The sequence below is a fragment of the Mauremys mutica genome, chromosome 1, assembly GCF_020497125.1.
Source record: "Mauremys mutica isolate MM-2020 ecotype Southern chromosome 1, ASM2049712v1, whole genome shotgun sequence".
Classification (NCBI taxonomy): Eukaryota; Metazoa; Chordata; order Testudines; family Geoemydidae; genus Mauremys; species Mauremys mutica.
The window spans coordinates 359,031,237-359,050,941 of NC_059072.1; the positions used below are offsets into that span (position 1 = coordinate 359,031,237).

The window sequence follows — 19,705 nt, forward strand, 5'->3', positions numbered from 1 at the left end:
ATGGCCTACACTTGCATGCACTCTGCTGAGGGTTTGGCCCACACTTTTTCATGTAGCTGTCGATATGAACAGCCACCCAGGAGGAAAGACCTGGGTTAATCTACATTCACCACTTGCTGTGACTCCCTAGGCTCCAAAACAAATGTGCTGCTATAATGACCCAAGTCTCTCAACTCCCACCTGGGGAATAAAGTCAGCAGGGAGTCATTAGAAGGTATAAACACTCTCACCCGGTTGATCCTGGCTGACTGGAGAGTCTGCAGTTTGTGTGTGACTTCAGCATGTGCTGAGAGGGAAGAAGACTCAGCCAGGGTTCAGGTGAGCTGGGGTAGTTTATATTAAAGCTAATCCAGGATCTTTTTAAATATGAGATTTTTAAAGTAAATGTAAAACTTGGGGCAAAATCTGCTGTTGGTCATCCTGGTGTAAAACTGGAATGATTCTGGATTTACACCCTTATCAGTGAGAGCAGAGTGAGTTTGGTCATTTTGAAGGGAACTATTTAATTTCATCAAAAAACAAAGAACCAAAAAAATGATGGGAAGAGTGTTCCAAAACATTGGGGGCATTCAGGTTACACACACACAGCCATAGTTCTCGCCCCATGCACAATTGGATTGTGAGAGACTCTTTACTGTGTAACAAATTTATTTAGCTTATTTTGAGCTTATGCTCAAATAAATTTGTTAGTCTCTAAGAACTTGGAGTGATGATGTATAACCAGCTGTACATGAGGTCCCAGTGCAGTGTGGTGATGAAGAGAACAAATGCCCTCCTTGAATGTATAAGCAGGGAAATATCAAGTGGCTATAGAGAGGTGTGAGGCTTGGAGACACTGTTTCTAGGTCCGGTGTCCACATTTCAAAAAGGTTGTTGACAGATTGAAAAGGGTTCAGAAAAGAGCAACAAGAATGATTTCAGAGCTGGAGAACGTGGCTTATAGCCAGAGACTGAAGAAGCTCAGTTTATTTAGTTTATCCGAGAGAAGGTCAAGAGGTGACCTGATCACAGTCTCCAAGTCCATAGATGGGAAGAGATTTCTGACTGTAGAAGGTTCTTTAATCATAAGAACAGTCATACTGGATGAGATTGTTAGCTTGACAAGCCCAGTGTCCTCTCTTCTGACCATAGCCAATGCCACATGTTTCAGAGGCAAAGAACAGAACAGGACAATGATTGAGTGATCCATTCTCTGTCATCCAGTCCCAGCTTCTGGCAGTTAGAGGCTTAGGACACCCAGATCATGGAAAAGCAGCAAAGAATCCTGTGGCACCTTACAGACTAACAGACGTTTTGCAGCATGAGCTTTCTTGGGTGAATACCCACTTCGTCGGATGCAAGCAGTGGAAATTTCCAGGGGCAGGTATATATATGCAAGCAAGAAGCAAGCTAGAGATAACGAGGTTAGTTCAATCAGGGAGGATGAGGCCCTGTTCTAGCAGTTGAGGTGTGAAAACCAAGGGAGGAGAAACTGGTGTTGGCAAGCCATTCACAGTCTTTGTTTAATCCTGAGCTGATGGTGTCAAATTTGCAGATGAACTGAAGCTCAGCAGTTTCTCTTTGAAGTCTGGTCCTGAAGTTTTTTTGCTGCAGGATGGCCACCTTAAGATCTGCTATTGTGTGGCCAGGGAGGCTGAAGTGTTCTCCTACAGGTTTTTGTATATTGCCATTCCTAATATCCAGATCATGGAGTTGCATCACTGACCATCTGGACTGATAGCCATTGATGGACCTATCCTCCAGGAATTGATCTAATTCTTTTTTAACCCAATTAGACTTTTGGCCTTCACAGCATCCCTTGGCAACAAGGTCTCCAGATTGACTATGTGCTGCATGAAGAAGTACTTCCTCCTGTTTGTTTTAAACCTGCTGCCTATTAATTTCATTGGGTTACCCTGGTTCTTTTATTATGGGAAGGAGTAAATAACACTTCCCTGTTCTCTTCCTCCACATCAGTCATGATTTTATAGACCTCTATTATATACCCCATAGTCATCTTTTCCTTTCTCTGTGCCTTTTCCAATTCTAATAAATCTGTTTTGAGATGTGGTGACCTAAACTACATGCAGTATTCAAGATGTGGCGTACCATGGATTTATATAGTGGCAATATGGTATTTTCTGTTTTATTATCTATCCCTTTCCTAATGATTCCCTAATGATTTTTTGACCGCTGCTGAACACTGAGTGGATGTTTTCAGAGAACTATCCACAGTGACTCCAAGATCTCTTTCTTGAGTGGTAACAGCTAATTTAGATCTCATCATTTTGTATGTGTATTTGGGATGATGTTTTCCAATGTGCATTACTTTGCACTTGTCAACATTGAATTTCATTTGCTATTTTGTTGCCCAGTCACCTAGTTTTGTGAGATATCTTTGTAACCTTCACAGTCTTCTTTGGAGTAATGTCTTGAGTAATTTTGTATCATCTCCAAATGTCACCACTCACTGTTTACCCACTTTTCCAGATCATTTATGACTATGTTGAACAGCACTGGTCCCAGTTCAGATCTCTGGGGGACACCACTATTTACCTCTCTCCATTCTGAAAACTGACCATTCATTCCTACCTTTTGTTTCCTATCTTTTAACCAGTTATTGACCCATGAGAGAACCTTCCCTCTTATGCCATGACAACTTACTTTGCTTAAGAGCTTTTGGTGTGGAAACTTGTCAAAAGCTTTCTGAAAGTCTAAGTACACTATAGCCACTGGATCACCCTTGTCCATGTTTGTTGACCTCCTCTAAGAATTCTACTAGATTGGTGAGGAATGATTTCCTTTTACAGAAGCCAGGTTGACTCTTACCCAACAAATCTTGTTCATGTCCAGAAATTCTGTTCTTTATTATCATTTTAATCAATTTCCCTGGTTCTGGAGTTAGGCTCACTGGGCTGTAACTACAAGAATCGCCTCTGGAACTTTCTTTAAAAATTAGCATCACATTAGCTATCCTCTAGTCATCTGTTACAGAGGCTGATTTAAGTGATATGTCACATACCACATTTGGTAGTTCTGCAATTTGATATTTGAGTTCCTTCAGAACTCTTGGGTGAATCCCATCTGGTCCTGGTGACTTATTACTGTTTAATTTATCAGTTTGTTCCAAAACCACCTCTATTGATACCTGGGACAGTTCCTCAGATTTGTCATCTAAAATGAACAGCTTGATTATTCCAGAAGCCGGTGGGGAGTTCTCCCCCTGACTTCAATGGGAGTGGGATCAGACTCATAGGCTCTTTGGGGATGTCTACGCAATGAGCAGCAGGTAGTCTCACAGCTCAGGTTGACAGATGCAGGCTCGTGCTTCTCGGGGTACCGCACTAAGAATAGCTGTGTAGATGTTGAGACTCGGGCTCTGAAGCTGCTGGGCTGGAGTCCCAAGCTTGTTTTAGGGAGGTACCCCGAATCTGTCGATCCGAGCTCTGAGACCTGCTGCCATGGACTGCCACTTCCTGTGTAGATGTACCCTGGGTCATTGCTGAGCTCAAAATAGCCCTACTCATGCATGTTCTGCAATGTACTACGTACATCCGGGCTGAATACCCAGAATGTGCTGCTGAATGTACCAGGTACATCTTCCTACATGCAGCTTAACATGACAGGTATTTCTGAAAGCATGTTCCGTGTGGCTATATATATTAAGTACTTATTTTTTAGTCTGTAAGGTGCCACAAGTACTCCTGTTCTTTTTGCAGATACAGACTAATGTGGCTGTTACTCTGAAACCAAATAATGTGCATCTCCTAGTACGGAGGTTCACCAGGTATGATACTTGTAACCAAGTGGGGTTCATTATTCAAGACTTGTAATGACATTCTGAAAACTCTAAATGAGTTTGCACAGAAAAATATAAGGGTTTGTATGATTAGTTTTATTGCAACATGACTGATGAACTCAACAAAAGGTCAGTCCACTTCTTCCAGAGCTGAGACTGGCCCCTAGTATGTATTTCATTTACAGGGTCTGTTCATTCCATGTATTATGTTTTGTTGAAAGGAAAGATATTGATGTGAGACTTGCAAAAGATGCCACAACAAGACAACATGTCAGGTCCCAACAGCACAGGCTCTGATCCATCAGTGTTCTTCCTGACAGGCATCCCGGGGCTGGAAACTCTGCACCTCTGGATCTCCATCCCCTTCTCATCAGTGTTCACCATGATCCTTCTAGGAAACTGTACCCTCTTGTATGTTATCAAGACAGAGCCCTCCCTACACAAGCCCATGTTCTATTTCCTCGCCATGCTGGCCGTCATCAACCTGGTTTTATCCATAACCACCGTGCCGAAAATACTGAGCATCTTCTGGTTTAATTCCAGGGAGATCAGCTTTAATGCCTGCCTGGTGCAGATGTTTTTCATTCACTCAATGTCCATGATGGAGTCTGCTCTGCTGCTGGCCATGGCCTTCGACAGGTACGTGGCCATCTGCAACCCCCTGAGATACGCCACCATCCTGACCAATTCAATGATAGCAAAGATCGGGCTGGCAGCTTTGGCCCGGGCTGTTCTGTTCATGGTCCCCCTGCCCTTCCTCGTCAGGAGGCTGCCCTTCTGCGAGTCCCACATCATCTCCCATTGCTCCTGTGATCACATGGCCGTGGCGAAGCTGGCTTGTGCCAGCACTACGATCAATAACATCTATGGGATCATCGTAGCTATCTTCATTGTGGGGCTGGATCTGCTGTTCATTGTCCTGTCATACGTCAAGATCCTGAGGACTGTCTTTAGCCTGGCATCCAAGGAAGAGCAGCTCAAGGCTTTTGGCACCTGTGTTGCCCATGTTTGTGCCATCTTAGTGGTCTACATACCAGGGGTTCTCTCCTCAGTAATTCACAGGTTCAGCCACCAAATCGCCCCGTACGTACATGTCCTGATGGGCACTTTCTACCTCCTCTTTCCTCCCATGATGAACCCCATCGTGTACGGTGTGAAAACCAAACAGATTCGCGACAGAGTTCATCTCCTGTTCCGAAGGAAAAGCTTCTAGGCTGCACCTTGTGTGGAGTCTAGTGCTGGGAAACCCATCAGTAAGTGCCCCACCCCTCTAAATGCACCGGAATCATTAGTGCTGATGTATCTTTCTGCAGCATTTTGCATCCTGAACAAATTTAAAGCTCTTCACAAACCATGGAGTGAAAGTCTGTGCATGCTGGTGTGGGAACACTGTCACCTTTGCAGGGGGCGCAGCATACAGTCCCCATGTTCTCCCTGGGCTGTGGTGGTCACCATGGAAGTTACACGTGGCTGTGGTCCTGTCTCATTTGTCCATCACTGGCAAGAGAGCTAGGCCTGCTCACTCCTTCAATGTAGGGGGGTGAAGTGTCTTACCTAATCTCACCCAGCAGCCCAATGACTGAACTAAGAATAGATCCTAGGTCTCTGGCATCCCAGTCCAGTGTTTTATCCATTAAGCCCTACTGCCTCCATGACAATGAGATTATTTCAATTTTAAGAAAATGATTTCCTGGGTTATAATGCGTGTGAATGGTGTTTCTCTCATAGCCAGTTCCCTACTCTATTATCTTTCAATCTAACTGAAGAATCTTGAACAGAACTTGAATACAATTCAGCACCTTGTTTTTGGCTGAAATAAGGCCCAGCCAAATTCTTACAAAATCAGTGACCTGAAGAAGAACTCTGTATAGCTCGAAAACTCGTGTCTTTCACCAATAGAAATTGGTCCAATAAAAGATATTACCTCTCATACCTTGTCTCTCTAGGTCAATGCGAGTCCATCTATTCACTTTAATGGGCTCATGTCAGTAATGAGTATGAAATGGGATCACATTTTAACCCCTTTCAGATCAAAAAGTTCTGCAAGAACTGTGGGGCTAGTCCTCAGATGCGATGAACTCCCACAATCCTCATTGGCTACAGTGGGAGTTCATTGGTCCCCATCTGTCAGGATCAGACCCCATATTAGTGTAGGCTACCCTAGAAAGCCTTTGCCAGTATAGCTACACCAGCAGAACCTTCTAGAGGAAATGAAGTGCATACCAGAATAAGGAGATCTTTCATTGGTATAGGTAAATCTGCTCCTTGAATGATATAAGCTCTATTGTCAAAAGGACTCTTTTGCTGATATAGTTGTTGTGATGGGATGTACTCCGTTGTTGAAGCCTGGAAGCTGTTGGGACCGCTGTGCCCCCTAACTGTTCAGCTGGGTTGGCCTCTAAAACTTTTCTTCTGATGACCCACAGCCAACCCCTCCTGGTCCTGTTATCACCCAACATGACAGCAGATGGCGCCACACACCCATCTAAGTTACCTGAGTGCTTTACCTAAGCCACTCATGGACCAACAATGGAGGCACCAGCCAATTTCCCAGCTCCCCAGCCTTGCACTCCTACTGGAGTATAGACCGTCTTGCACTGCACAGCGATCTGTACAGCATAAAGTCATTAAATAGTCCGCTCCCCCCTCGATGAGGGGAAGATCTGCACCAGCCTTTGCTAACGGAGCTAAGATTCCCAAACACCTCACTCAAAAACACACTGGTTAAGATAAAACATAAATCAGGTGTATTAACTACAGAAGGACAGATGTTCAGTGATTATAAGTGATAGCAAACAGATCAAAGCAGGTTACCTAGGAAATCAAACAAACTTGCAATCTAAGACTTGTACTCACTAGATAAGGTTGGAATGATCAATATCTCACCCTGACCAATGCTACAAGGAGGCTTACAGATTATTGAGGCACAGGCTGTATCTGCTTTGCAGCCTGGGTTCCTCTCCCCCGTTCAAAGTCCTTTGTCTTCCAGAGCTTCTTGCAGGTGTTGAGTTGTGGGGGAGTGAAGACAAGTGATGATGTCACTCCCCATCCTTTATAGTTTCTTCCCGCTTGTTGGAAGGTCTATGTATGTGATGTGGCGTGTGTGCCCCCATTGGCCAAATATTTTCCATTGTCTGCATGCTCCCTCCGAGGAGGCTTCCTTACACAGAGTTCCTGTGCTAGTGGATTCTTCCCTCAATGAGTGTTGACAACAACAATTAACACCGTCTAGCTACTCCATTGACATACCTGAAAGGCTGGTTTTGGGTGTTTCCAGCCTCACATCCCACTTTAGTAACTCAGACATAGCAAGATTTCATAGCTTCACATACAATGATCACACATACAAGCCAGCAAGATATCACTGTTTAGCAGATCAAGACTTTTAGAATGGTACCCAACAAGGCATACTTTGTACAAAACTTATCATAATTCCATCACCGTGGTAAATATGGGGAGCTTTGGGGTGCAGTGTCACAGTTGTGTCTACACAAGGGTTTTCCTGGCATGGCTATGTCTATCAGGGGTGTGTATTTTTCACACTCCTGACTGGAATAGCTGTGCCAACAAACCTCTGTAGTGTAGACCTGGCCTATCCCATTGGGGTCTGGAGAATCAGTTCATTTCAAGTCTGTGTGCGTGTTAGGGGCATGGGGACGGGGAAGCAGAGAGTGTCTAATCTTCATATTTCAAATATTTGTATTTGTTCTTATGTGTTTTGAAGTGGGGTCCCTAATTACTCATGAAGCCAGGTGTATAGGGCTAAAATAATATGAGATCTGAGCTGCATTCTATTTCAAGAAATAAAGAGTAAAATGTGGTGTCATCAAATAATTTGTACTTTATATTAGTAAAAACCAACAAGAAAAAATCCAAAGAAAAGTCTCCAAGAAGACGCGGGAGAGAGAAGACTCATAAAATATTTAAACAAGCCACCTAACTGAACCCGTCTAGTATCTCTGTGCATCAGAGTGTTTGAAATCTAAGTTCGCTTGCTTCCAGGCTCCCTGCCTAGGATTCATATAATGCTACCGTCTCTCCTCTCCAGGGTTATACCCCACGTGAGCACTTTTACGTGCTTGTTTTATGGAATGAAGATTTAAGCTAGTTCAATAAACTCTTTAGGAAACCTCTGCCTACAAGCAGTGACTGAATGCCCATCTAATACGTGTGGCTAAGATGACACCTCTCTCACTATAAAATGTCCATGATGATTACCTGTTCTGGTCATTCCCTCTGTGCCACCTGGCATTGGCCACTGTCGGAAGATAGGTTACTGGGCTAGATGGATCATTGGTATGATCCAGTATGGCCATTCTTATTTTCTTAACAGTGATATATCTGCAACTGGCCTATACCATAATCCTGTTGATTCACTTAAGCTAAATATCCCATAACACCTTGCATTTGCTTAATTAAGCATTTGGCACAAGCAGATAGAAAACTTGTCAAAATCAAGATTCATTTGTTTCTCTGTCTTAATAAGAGTCAGGAAGTATCTTCTTAGGTCAGTACCTGGAATGCTACTATCTAAAACAAAGCTAAGGAAGGAACAGAACAACAAGGTAGGGAACTGGAACAAATTGATGGGTTGGATTCTACTGATGTGTAACTTGTAAAATCATATAAATAATAGCAGCTGAAATTTGTAATGCGGGGAGCGCACCGACAGTGTAAGGTGAATGCAGTATCGGTGCATGGGATGGCTGTTTGGAGACTGGTATTATATCGAACCGTTTTCCTGCGCCATTTTAATAAACCTGCCTGACATTGGTTATTTGGTCTCTTGAGTATATTTCATAACAAAATAATGAACCAAAGTGCGGTCAAACGATACAATTTATCAACAATTCCAGATAGTTTGAATAACCACATATAGATATCACTGCAGAGATCCTATGGCCCAAATTCCCTGGAAAAGTTCTGATTTCTGGCACCCTGTGGAGTAGCATAACGAGAAATGATCCCTCGGCCTCCACGACAGTGGCTCCCCACTGCTGACAGAGGCCTTTTCCCCATAATGCAAGGGGAGAATGGGTGAAGTTTGGATGTATATGGGGGGTGCTTCCCCTCAAACTACATACATTGACAAGGTCATGGCCAAGATCACCTTCTGGCCAGCAGCGCTAAGCTCATGTAGGGGCCGGTGTATGGCTCCCTGTGAGTCGGAGGTGGAGTTCCCATCCCAGTGTACACAAAGCCCTCACAAACATGCTGCTTCCTGATTGCTCAGCAGCCCCCTCCTGGTCAGGCTAGAAGGTTTTCCCTTGGAACAGGAGAAGAACTCGGTCATGAATCTGTTGGTCTTCACACTGTACACCATGGGGTTCATCATGGGAGGAAAGAGGAAGTAGAAATTGGCCATCAGGATGTATACGTGTGGTTCTACTGGGTGGCTGAACCTGTGAATTATTGAGGAGAGAACCACTGGTGTGTAGACCACTAAGATGGTGCAAAGGTGGGAAACACAAATGCCAAAAGCCTTGAAATAAACACATAAACAGAATACGTACAGAGACTGCAGGGCGCAGGCAGGGGGATATCATGGGAAGGCTGTGGTGAGCACACTGTGGGGTAGGTGACCTGGAGGAAAAAGAGGCCATTTCTGCAGGGGATCATCCAGGTCGGCACTGACCTCTTTGTTTCAGGTGATTTGCTCTGCCAGCCAGTAAAAATGAGAACAACAGTAGAACCAGGAAACTCAGACCTCACTGAATTGGCAGTCACGTATGAATTCCCAAACATATTCAGAGACACAGGATTTTTGCCAAGATGTGGCAAAATACAGAGCTCAGGTTTCATGCGTTGACTGAGGCCCGGTGATTTCCTTAGGGTTCTGTCTGAAGAACATGCTCTGGAATTCAGAAATCCAGAGAAGGGGGGATGTGGGGAATGCACTAAATTAGCCGGGAGCTCTCAAAACAGTGTCTCAGAACAATTCAGAGCAGCGTTTTGTTGTTCTGACATTACCAAGTTCCTTAAAAAACCCTCATTGGGTCTGAAATCCCTTCTTTTGTTTTCAAAAGAGAAGACGCCATCTTGTACGTAATTCAACCGTGTACCACCGGACACTGCCCTCTAGAGTTAAGCTGGTGTCAGTGTTTAGAGGGCACAAGGGAGTGTTTTAAGCTGTTGAGTTACAAGTGATTTTATCCCAGGTCAATATAGTTTAGAGCATAGAAAAGCAAAGCCTGGGAGGGTAACTCCTCATAACTGTTTCGGTACCGATTCAAGGAGGTGACTCCCCCACTATTTTGAGTCACACGTTGTTCTTCTTGTACAAACACTTTTACCATATTTGCCCTCTGACCAACTGGTTTGTACATTTATAACCTACAGTTTCGAATAACCACATTTGCAATTAGAGCAGAGATCCCCAAAGTGTGGGGCTCACTCCCCTAGGGGGGCCGGGAGGAACATCCGGGGGGGCATAGCAGGGCCCGGGCCAGCCCCCATGGGGGGTGGGAAGGTAGCACCACCCAGCCTATTCCCGCCCCCGGCTCTCTTCTGGTCCTGCCCCCAGCAATGTCCCTGGCCCCGGGCCTTGCACCTGGCCCCATCCCTAGCCTCAGTAGGGCTCCGCCTCAGCCTCTACACCCCTGTTTGCATTGCCCCCCCCAAGATCCGTAGCCCAGCTCCTAGCCCAACTCTGGCGGGGGGGGGGGAGGGTTGTGGGGGTGTGGAGAGAGTTAAGGGGGGGCACAACCCTGAAAAGTTTGGGGACTGCTGAAGTAGAGACTTCTTTCAAATACTCTACATAAGGCAGAAATCACCTGAATTCACATTTATAGCTGTTTTTCAAACATAATATAAAAAAAACCTATGAACTCTACCCTGACATCTGGTGGTGAATTGCGGCAAGTTGTGGAAAAGAACTTCAGGGGCTGGTCTTGTTTGCATAGGCACACCCACCCCGCCTAGCATGAGCCCACGGCTGCCCAAATGGTCACTGGATGGTTTGGGATCCCCAGTTTCTCTGTTATTGGGGCAGGAAGAATAAAGTGTTGTTACCCTGATTACGTGAATCAAGGCCAGTGAAACTGTTTTATGACAGAGGGACTCACCATCAACTAAGTAGCACTCACTTGACAAGGGACATGGGTTCCAAAACCTAATAAATGGAGAGGAAGAGGGGGCGTGGCGTGGCGTGGCGTGGCGTGGCGTGGCGTGGCGTGGCGTTGCGTTGTATGGGATGGTATGGACCCCTTTTGAGTGTCTGAAACACCAATTGCACCTCTTCCTCATGGTTTGTGTTATGAATCCTGTTTGTGGTGTTTCCCCAACATAATGCCACATTGTTTCCCTCCTTTAAATGTTAAAAGTAGGGAGATATACCTATCTCATAGAACTGGAAGGGACCCTGAAAGGTCATTGACAGAGGCCTCCTGCATGCCTTTTATTAAAAGGATTTTGCTACACTCAGACTCCATGCTTGTGAGAGGGGAAGTGTTGCCTCTTATTGGTGTCCAGGGGGTGGTATGTAATTGTCCCAGGTCACTGGGTGTGGGCGTGAGCCGTTTTTGCATTGTGTTATTGAAATGGAACCCTTGGATACTGAACCCAGCCCTTGTTGCTGCCTGCTTAGACGAGCAGAAGGGTTACACACATTTAGAAGCAAAGTAGAAGCTGTAAAACTGCATTCCAGGATCTGTGTAAGCAGATAGACATTTTATAGCAAGAGAGGTATCATCTTAGCCACGTGTGTTAGATTGGCATTCAGTCACTGCTTAAAGTCAGAGGTTTCCTAAAGAATTTATTGAACTAGCTTAAATCTTCATTTCATAAAACAAGCAAGTAAAAGTGCTCACATGGGGTATAGCCCTGGAGAGGAGAGACAGTAGCATTTTTATATGCATCCTAGGCAGAGAGCCTGGAAGCAAGCAAACTTAGATTTCAAAAGCTCTGATGCACAGAGATTCTAGAAGCGTTCAGTTAGGTGGCTTGTTTAAATATTTTATGAATCTTCTCTATGGAAGAATTTTCTTTTGTTTTTTTTTCTTGGGGTTTTTCTCTCTAGTATAAAGTACAAATTATTTGACGAGACTGCATTTTACTCTTTATTTCTGGAAATAGAACACAGATCAGATCTTATATTATATTAGCCCTATACACCCAGTTTCATGTGCAATTAAGGACCCCACTTCAAAACACATAACAGGCACACAGACTTGCAATGAACTGATTCTCTAGAACCCAATGGGATAGGCCGGGTCTACACAACAGAGGTTTGTTGGCAAGGCTATTCCAGTCAGGAGTGTGAAAAATACACACCCCCTGATAGACATAGCCATGCCAGAACAATCCCTGTGTAGACACAACTGTGACTTTGCACCTCAAAGCTCCCCATATTTACCACGGTGATGGAATTATGATAAGTTTTGTACAAAGCATGCCTTGTTAGGTACCATTCTAAAAGTCTTGATCTGCTAAACAGTGATATCTCGCTGGCTCGTATGTGTGATCATTGTATGTGAAGCTATGAAATCTTGTTATGTGAGTTACTAAAATGTGATGTGAGGCTGGAAACACCCAAAACTAGCCTTTCACGTACAACAATGGAGCAGCCAGACAGAATCCAGTGCTTATACATTGAAGGAGGGCATTTGTTCTCTCCATCACCGCACTGCACTGGGATCTCATGTATAGTTGATACATCATGACTTCGAGTTCTTTTCTGAGCCCCCCATCTTGTAAGTGTGATGGGGACCTGGTTCCTCGATGCAGGACCTCGGATTTAGTTGTAATCAACTGCAGGTTGTTCAAGTGAGCCCAGTTTAGCAAGCAATTGAGATTGTTTTATAGGACTGCCCTGTCCTAATCATGGTTTGTCTCTCTGCCAAAACATATGTCCCCAGACTGAAATCTCCCATGATAACACAGACACACAGTAAAGAGTCTCTCACAGTGATATTGTACAAGGGGAGAGAACTATGGCTCTGTGTGTGTAACCCGAACATCCCGGATATTTTGGAACACTCAATGGTATCTTCCCATTGTTTTTTTTTGTTTTTTGTTTTTTGATGGAATTAAATAGTTTGCTTCTGAATGACCAACCTCACTCTGCTCTCACTAATACGGGTGTAAATCCAGAATCATTCCAGGTTTACACCAGTGTGACTGACAGCAGTTTTGGCCCCAAGCTTTCCATTTACTTTAAAAATCTCCTATTTAGAAAGATCCTGGATTAGCTTTAATATAAACTACCCCAGCTCACCTGAACCCTGGCTGCGTCTTCTTCACTCTCAGCACATGCTGAAGTCACACACAAACTGCAGGACTCTGCACTCAGCCAGGATCAAGTGGGTGGGAGTATTTACACCTCCTAATGACACCCTGCTGACTTTACTCCCCAGGTGGGAATTGAGAGACTTTATATGGGTCATTATAGCGGTACATTTGCGTTGGAGCCTAGAGAGTCACAGCAAGTGAGTGTTAGGGCTCTGCTTGGACTATGAAGACAACTGAAGACAACTGAACACTGGTTTGGGAAAGAGATGTGTAATGATGTCTTACATATACGTGGCCTCTTTTATCCAGAAGAATCCCCCAAATGTCATTCTAGACCAGGGGTGGCAAACCTGTGGCTCCGGAGACACATGCGGCTCTTCAGAAGTTAATATGCGGCTCCTTGTATAGGCACCGACTCTGGGGCTGGAGCTACAGGCACCAACTTTCCAATGTGCCAGTGGGGGCTCACTGCTCAACCCCTGGCTCTGCCACAGGCTCTGCCCCCACTCCACTCCTTCCCGCCCCTTCCCCTGAGCCTGCCTTGCCCTCGCTCCTCCCTCTTCCCCCCCAGAGCCTCCTGCACCAGAATACAGCTGATTGGGAGGTGTGGAGAGGGAGGGGGAGGCACTGATGGGCGGGGCTTGCAGTGGGTGGGAGGCACTGGGAGGAGGGGCGGGCAGCTGAAAAGGGGGCTGCTGATGTATTATTGTGGCTCTTTGGCAACATACATTGGTAAATTCTGGCTCCTTCTCAGGCTCAGGTTGGCCACCCCTGTTCTAGACAGACCCACTCACCCATTGCAGACATGCAGCCAGCTCTGGGGTGGAACATAAGCAGCAACACTACACAACTGCAGCTGCTACCACTTCCTCTTTGGGTAGGAAGAGGGGCCCCCCTGCATAGGCACAGTTTGACTTCAATATTTGGGGGGCGGCTCCAGCCAGGACAATGGGGCCACGTTTGGGGGACAAATTCCACGCCTACCCCAGGCTTGCAGTGCTGGGCCCACTATAGGGTCGCTGCTGGCCCGTAGGCCCGGGCACCTGCCCTGGTGTTTGCTCAGGTCTTCCACAGTGACCCAGGGTGGGGAGGGGACTTAACCATGGCCACATGGTGGCTAATGCGCATGTGTCCACAGCTGGGGGGGAAGCCATCGCTGGAAAGCACCCAGCTTTCAGGAGCTCAGGGTGGGGCCGGGGCTGCCCCACTCCTGTGCGTGGGTTTCCTGCGGACTCAGAACCAGCCCCTGCTCGGTCACATGGTGCTGCCGGGCTCCTTCCCTGTATGGCAGCTGGTCGGAGCCGAGCCAGTCAAGTGAGCTCGGAGGCCAGGTGAACTGAAAGCTGCACCCCGGGGGAGAGGCAGGAGCTACAGCTGGGCGCGGCAGGGCGAGGGCGGCTTCTTTCTGGGAGGGGAGAGGGAGGGTAAGGGTGGGGCCTTCCTGGGGTGGGGGCGTGACTCAACTTGTTTAGGGGGTGGCCGAACTTTTACATTCTCCCCCCCCCACAAATATATGCAGGTTGATAGTGCCCCCTCCCGCCTCGCCCACCGGGCCGGCAGCTCCCCTCAGACTGACCAAATGGGAAATCAGGCCAGGGGCTGTGAGCACCAGCCTGGCCTCCCCCACCTGCAGGGCGTGCGCGGCCCCTCACCTCAGCTGGGACCAGGGCCAGCCAGAGGGCGACGGGACCAGGCAGGTGCCACAGTCAGACCCCGCCAACACGCTGCACCTCAGCAGCCCACTGTGTGCCTGGAGCTCATCACCGGGGGTTGGCAACTTTCTAATGCCTGAAAGTTGCACACCCCTGTCCCACCCCTCCCCCTGAGGCTCCGCCCCTCCCCACCTCTTCCTCTGAGGCCACGCCCCTTTCCCTCCTGTATCTCCCCTGCATCGCTCATTCCCCCACCCCCGGGACTCACCTGCCACCTGCAGAGCCTGCCCAATTGGGACACTGGTGGGGGGGAGGGGAATAGAGGTACAGCGGGAGGGGGGGGGGTCAGACAGGTTACCACCCCGGCCCCCCAGCCCCGGCCGGCGCTGGTACCTACTTTATGCCGGGAGCAGCCGGGTTGCTTGAGGTTCCAGCTGCAGCTGCTGCTCTTCTCGGCCCCGGTGGCGGAGGCGGGTTACTGCAGCGGTGCTGTCCGGACGCTGACAGCTTCCCCTTCCCGACCGGACATTCCGGTCAAACTGGACACCCGGCAACATCCCTGTCATCACCCGGCAGCCCTGCCGCAGGCACCACCCAGTAACCTGGTGCACCTCACAGGCACCCCCCGCCCGGGAATGATGCAGGGGCCACCAGTGCTGGGCAGAGGGACACACTCATGCAGGGCCCAGCTACTACCTATGCTGGTCCAGATCACGGCATTGTCCAGGTGGAAACAGAGTGGCACCGCCCAGCCCCAGTCCCTGGGGGGCAGCAGGGCCGATACTCCAGGGGGCCCAACAGCCACGGCCCATGGGGTGTGACGGCCCTGAGCAGGAACAGCCATGAACCCTCCAGCCACCTGGCAACCACCTCCTCTCGGGGCCTGCTCCTTCTCCTCGCCCACTCCTGGTAGCTCTGCTTTGCTCTCTGCCACCCACTGGAGATGCTGGGCTCCTCTGGCTTTGGGTGGGGGCCATTGCCGGACACCACCCCACCAGCAGAGGGCTGCTGGCACAGGACTCCTCATCGCTGTCCACTTCTCAGGTGTACATGGCGGTGCCGGGTGCCTTGCGGCTGGGAGGGGCCTGCCCAGGGTGGGGGCTCTGACTTGAGCTTCTTCAGGGGAGCGGCTGAACCTTTAAATTGTGCCCCCCCATTAGTAACCTATGCAGTTTGGGGAGAAGTGTCCCCCATAAGCCTACAAACTCCACCCGTGACCCCTGGCACTATGGGGAAAGGGCCTCAGACAGGAGCTCTGTCATGGAGGCCAAGGGACCATTTCTCTTTATGATACCCCACAGGGTGCCAGAAATCAGAAGTTTTCCAGGGAAAATGGGCCATAGGATCTCTGCAGTGATATCTATGGGTGGTTATTCAAACTACCTGGAATTGTTGATAAATTGTATTGTTTGACCACATTTTGGTTCATTATATTATGATGAAATATACTCAAGAGCCCAAATAACCAGTGCCAGTCAGGTTTATTAATATGGCGCTGGAACAAGGTTTGATACGATACCAGTCGGCCCGTAGGGCTATGTTGCATTCACCTTACACTGACGGTGCGCTCCCCCTGTTACAAATTTCAGCTGCTATTATATATGATTTTACAAGTTACACATTTTGACAAGTTTCATGTCTGCTTGTGCCACATGTTTAGTTAAGTAAATGCAAGTTATTATGGGATACTAAGCTTAAGTGAATGAACAGGATTATGGCATAGGCCAGTTTCAGCGATATCACTGTTAAGAACATAAGAACGACCACAGTAGGTCAGACTAAAAGTCCATCTATCTCAGTATCCTGTTTTCCGACATTAGACAGTGCCAGGTGCCCCAGAGGGAATGAACAGAACAGGTTAACATCAAGTGATCCATCCCCTGTTGCCCATTCCCAGCTTCTGGAAACAGAGGCTAGGGACACCATCCCTGCCCATCCTGGCTAATAGCCATTGATGGACCTCTTGTCCATGAACTTATCTAGTTCTCTTTTTAACTTATCTAGTTCTTTTGCTACAATATTTGTGGTTAATGTTATTGGTAGTTAATGCGTACTACTAGTATATATATTGTGCAGATAATACAGACTATGAATGTGATATATATATATATGCTATCCAGCATATATTAGGCAACAGGAACAAAGGTGATAGCAAAATAGAGCAAGACTTTTCCCCAAGTATTTCATTAACACACACACACACACACACACACACACACACACACACACACACACACACACACACACACACACACACACACACACACACACAGAAACAATACTCTGTTTCATTTATTTATTGACAGTATCAGAAAGTGAACTTTAAATATTTTGTGCCTGAGATCACTCTGGTAAGGATTTGGGGAATTTCAAAGTGCTCTTTGAGGCAGATACAACTTTCCTTGCCCCCATCTCTCGACCTGGTGCGTTGTGCTGCTGTGTGGTAGGGTTAAAACACTGGGGACAGAATCTCAAATGTTCAGACACCACAACTAAGGCCAGAGTTCCCCTAGAAAAGGTTGGCACCAGCAGCTTCCATGGTGGCACGTTTGGGACAGAAGAGCCCAGCACTCAGCACTTATTCTGGTGACTAAATGGCCCTGGGTGTGTTACTGCGTCTTGGAGCTGACGGAATGTCAGGGGCAGATATAGCATTTGTTCCTGCAGCATGCACGTCTGTGGCTGTGGCTGGGTGTGTCAGTAATAAAGGCCAGATGTTCCAGCAAAGCACGAGAACGTGCAAGGAGCTTTCACACTCCTCTTCAGACTCCTTCACACTCCACAGATGGGGCCAAGTGAGGACAAGGTCATGGCCAAGATCACCTTCTGGCCAGCAGTGCTAAGCTCATGTAGGGGCCGGTGTATGGCTCCCTGTGAGTCGGAGGTGGAGTTCCCATCCCAGTGTACACAAAGCCCCCACAAACATGCTGCTTCCTGATTGCTCAGCAGCCCCCTCCTGGTCAGGCTAGAAGGTTTTCCCTTGGAACAGGAGAAGAACTCGGTCATGAATCTGTTGGTCTTCACACTGTACACCGTGGGGTTCATCATGGGAGGAAAGAGGAAGTAGAAATTGGCCATCAGGATGTATACGTGTGGTTCTACTGGGTGGCTGAACCTGTGAATTAGTTACTCAGAAAACCTCTCCTGCATCCTCCGCTTCCTGATCACTCAGCAGCCCCCTCCTGCTCAGCCTAGAAGCTTTTCCCTCGGAACAGAAGCAGCACCCGGTCACGAATCTGTTTGGTTTTCATACTGTACACGATGGGGTTCATCATGGGAGGAAAGAGGAGGTTGAAATTGGCCAGCAGGATGTGTACGTGCGGGGCAACATGGCTCCCGAATCTGTGTATTGTTGAGGAGAGAACCACTGGTGTGTAGACCACTAAGATGGCGCAAAGGTGGGAGCCACAGGTGCAGAAAGCCTTGAGCTGCTCTTCCTTGGATGCCAGGCTTAAGACAGCCCTTAGGATCTTGACATACGATAGGGAGATGAAAATCAGATCCACCAGAGCAGGGCACACTGGCTACCCGAGCTAATTCCGATATTGGCCACGAGGAGGCACTGGAGTGGTGAGCACACCCCCTCACACGTGGATTTATATGAAGGTAATATGATATTTTCTGTCTTATTGTCGATCCCTTTCCTAATGGTTGCTCACATTCTGTTAGTTTTTTTGACTGCTGTGGCACACTGAGTGGATGTTTTCAGAGAACTATCCACAATGACTCTAAGGGGAAGCATAGTTCAGTGGTTTGAGCCTTGGCCTGCTAAACCCAGGTTTGTAAATTCAATCCTTGAGGGGCCCATTTAGAGATCTATGACAAAAATCTGTCTGGGGATTAGTCTTCCTCTAAGCAGGGGATTGGACTAGATGACCTCAGTTCCTTTCTATTCTGTAAGATCTCCTTTTTGAGTATTAACAGCTAATTTAGACCCCATCATTTTATATGCATAGTTGGGATTATGATTTCCAATGTCCATTACTTTGCATTTATCAACATTAAATTTCATCTGCCAGTTTGTTTCCCAGTCACCAAGTTTTATTAAATTCCTCTTTGTAGCTCTTCGCAGTCTGCTTTGGACTTAACTATCTTGAATAACTTTGTCTTGTCTGCAAATTTTGCCACTTCACTGTTTAACCCTTTTTCCAGTATCAGAGGGGTAGCCGTGTTAGTCTGGTTCTGTAGAAGCAGCAAAGAATCCTGTGGCACCTTATAGACTAACAGAAGTTTTGCAGCATGAGCTTTCGTGGGTGACCCACGAAAGCTCATGCTGCAAAACTTCTGTTAGTCTATAAGGTGCCACAGGATTCTTTGCTGCTTCCTTTTTCCAGATCATTTATGAATATGTTGAATAGGGCTGGTCCCAGTACAGACCCCTTGGGGACACCATTATTTACCTCTCTCCATTCTGAAAACTGACCATTTCTTCCTACCCTTTATTTCCGATCTTTTAACCAGTTGCTGATCCGTGAAAGGACCTTCCTTCTAATCCCATGACAGTTTACTTTGCTTAAGAGTGTTTGGTGTGGGACTTCGTCAAAGGCTTTCTGAAAATCTAAATACACTGTGTCCACTGGATCCCCCTTCTCCACATGCTTGTTGACCCCCCTCAAAGAATTCTAGTAGATTGGTGAGGCATGATTCCCCCTTACAAAAACCATGTTGACTCTTCCCCAACAAATCATGTTAATCTATGTGTTGGATAATTCTGTCCTTTACTATAGTTTCAACCAATGTGCCTGGTACTGAAGTTAGGCTGACTGGTACTGTAATTGCCGGGATCACCTCTGGAACCTTTTTTTTTAAAATTATCATCACATTAGCTATCCTCCAGTCATCTGGTACAGAGGCTGATTTAAGCCATAGGTTACATACCACAGTTAGTAGATCTGCAATTTCATATTTGAGTTCATTCAGAACTCTTGGATGAATCCCATCAGGTTCCAGCGACTTATTACTGTTTAATTTATCAATTTATTCCAAAACCTCCTCTATAGACACCTCAACCTGGCACAGTTCCTCAGATTTGTCACCTAAAAAGAAT

At 46.9% G+C, this 19,705-nt stretch overlaps 1 protein-coding gene across 1 annotated transcript; it reads left to right on the top strand.

Moving 5' to 3' along the window:
- Positions 1 to 4,028: 4,028 nt before the first annotated feature.
- LOC123355753 (olfactory receptor 52K1-like) lies at positions 4,029 to 4,991 on the top strand. The gene has a single exon (XM_044998393.1). The coding sequence runs from the start codon at positions 4,029 to 4,031 to the stop codon at positions 4,989 to 4,991; it is 963 nt and encodes a 320-aa protein (XP_044854328.1).
- The last annotated feature ends 14,714 nt before the right edge of the window (positions 4,992 to 19,705 follow it).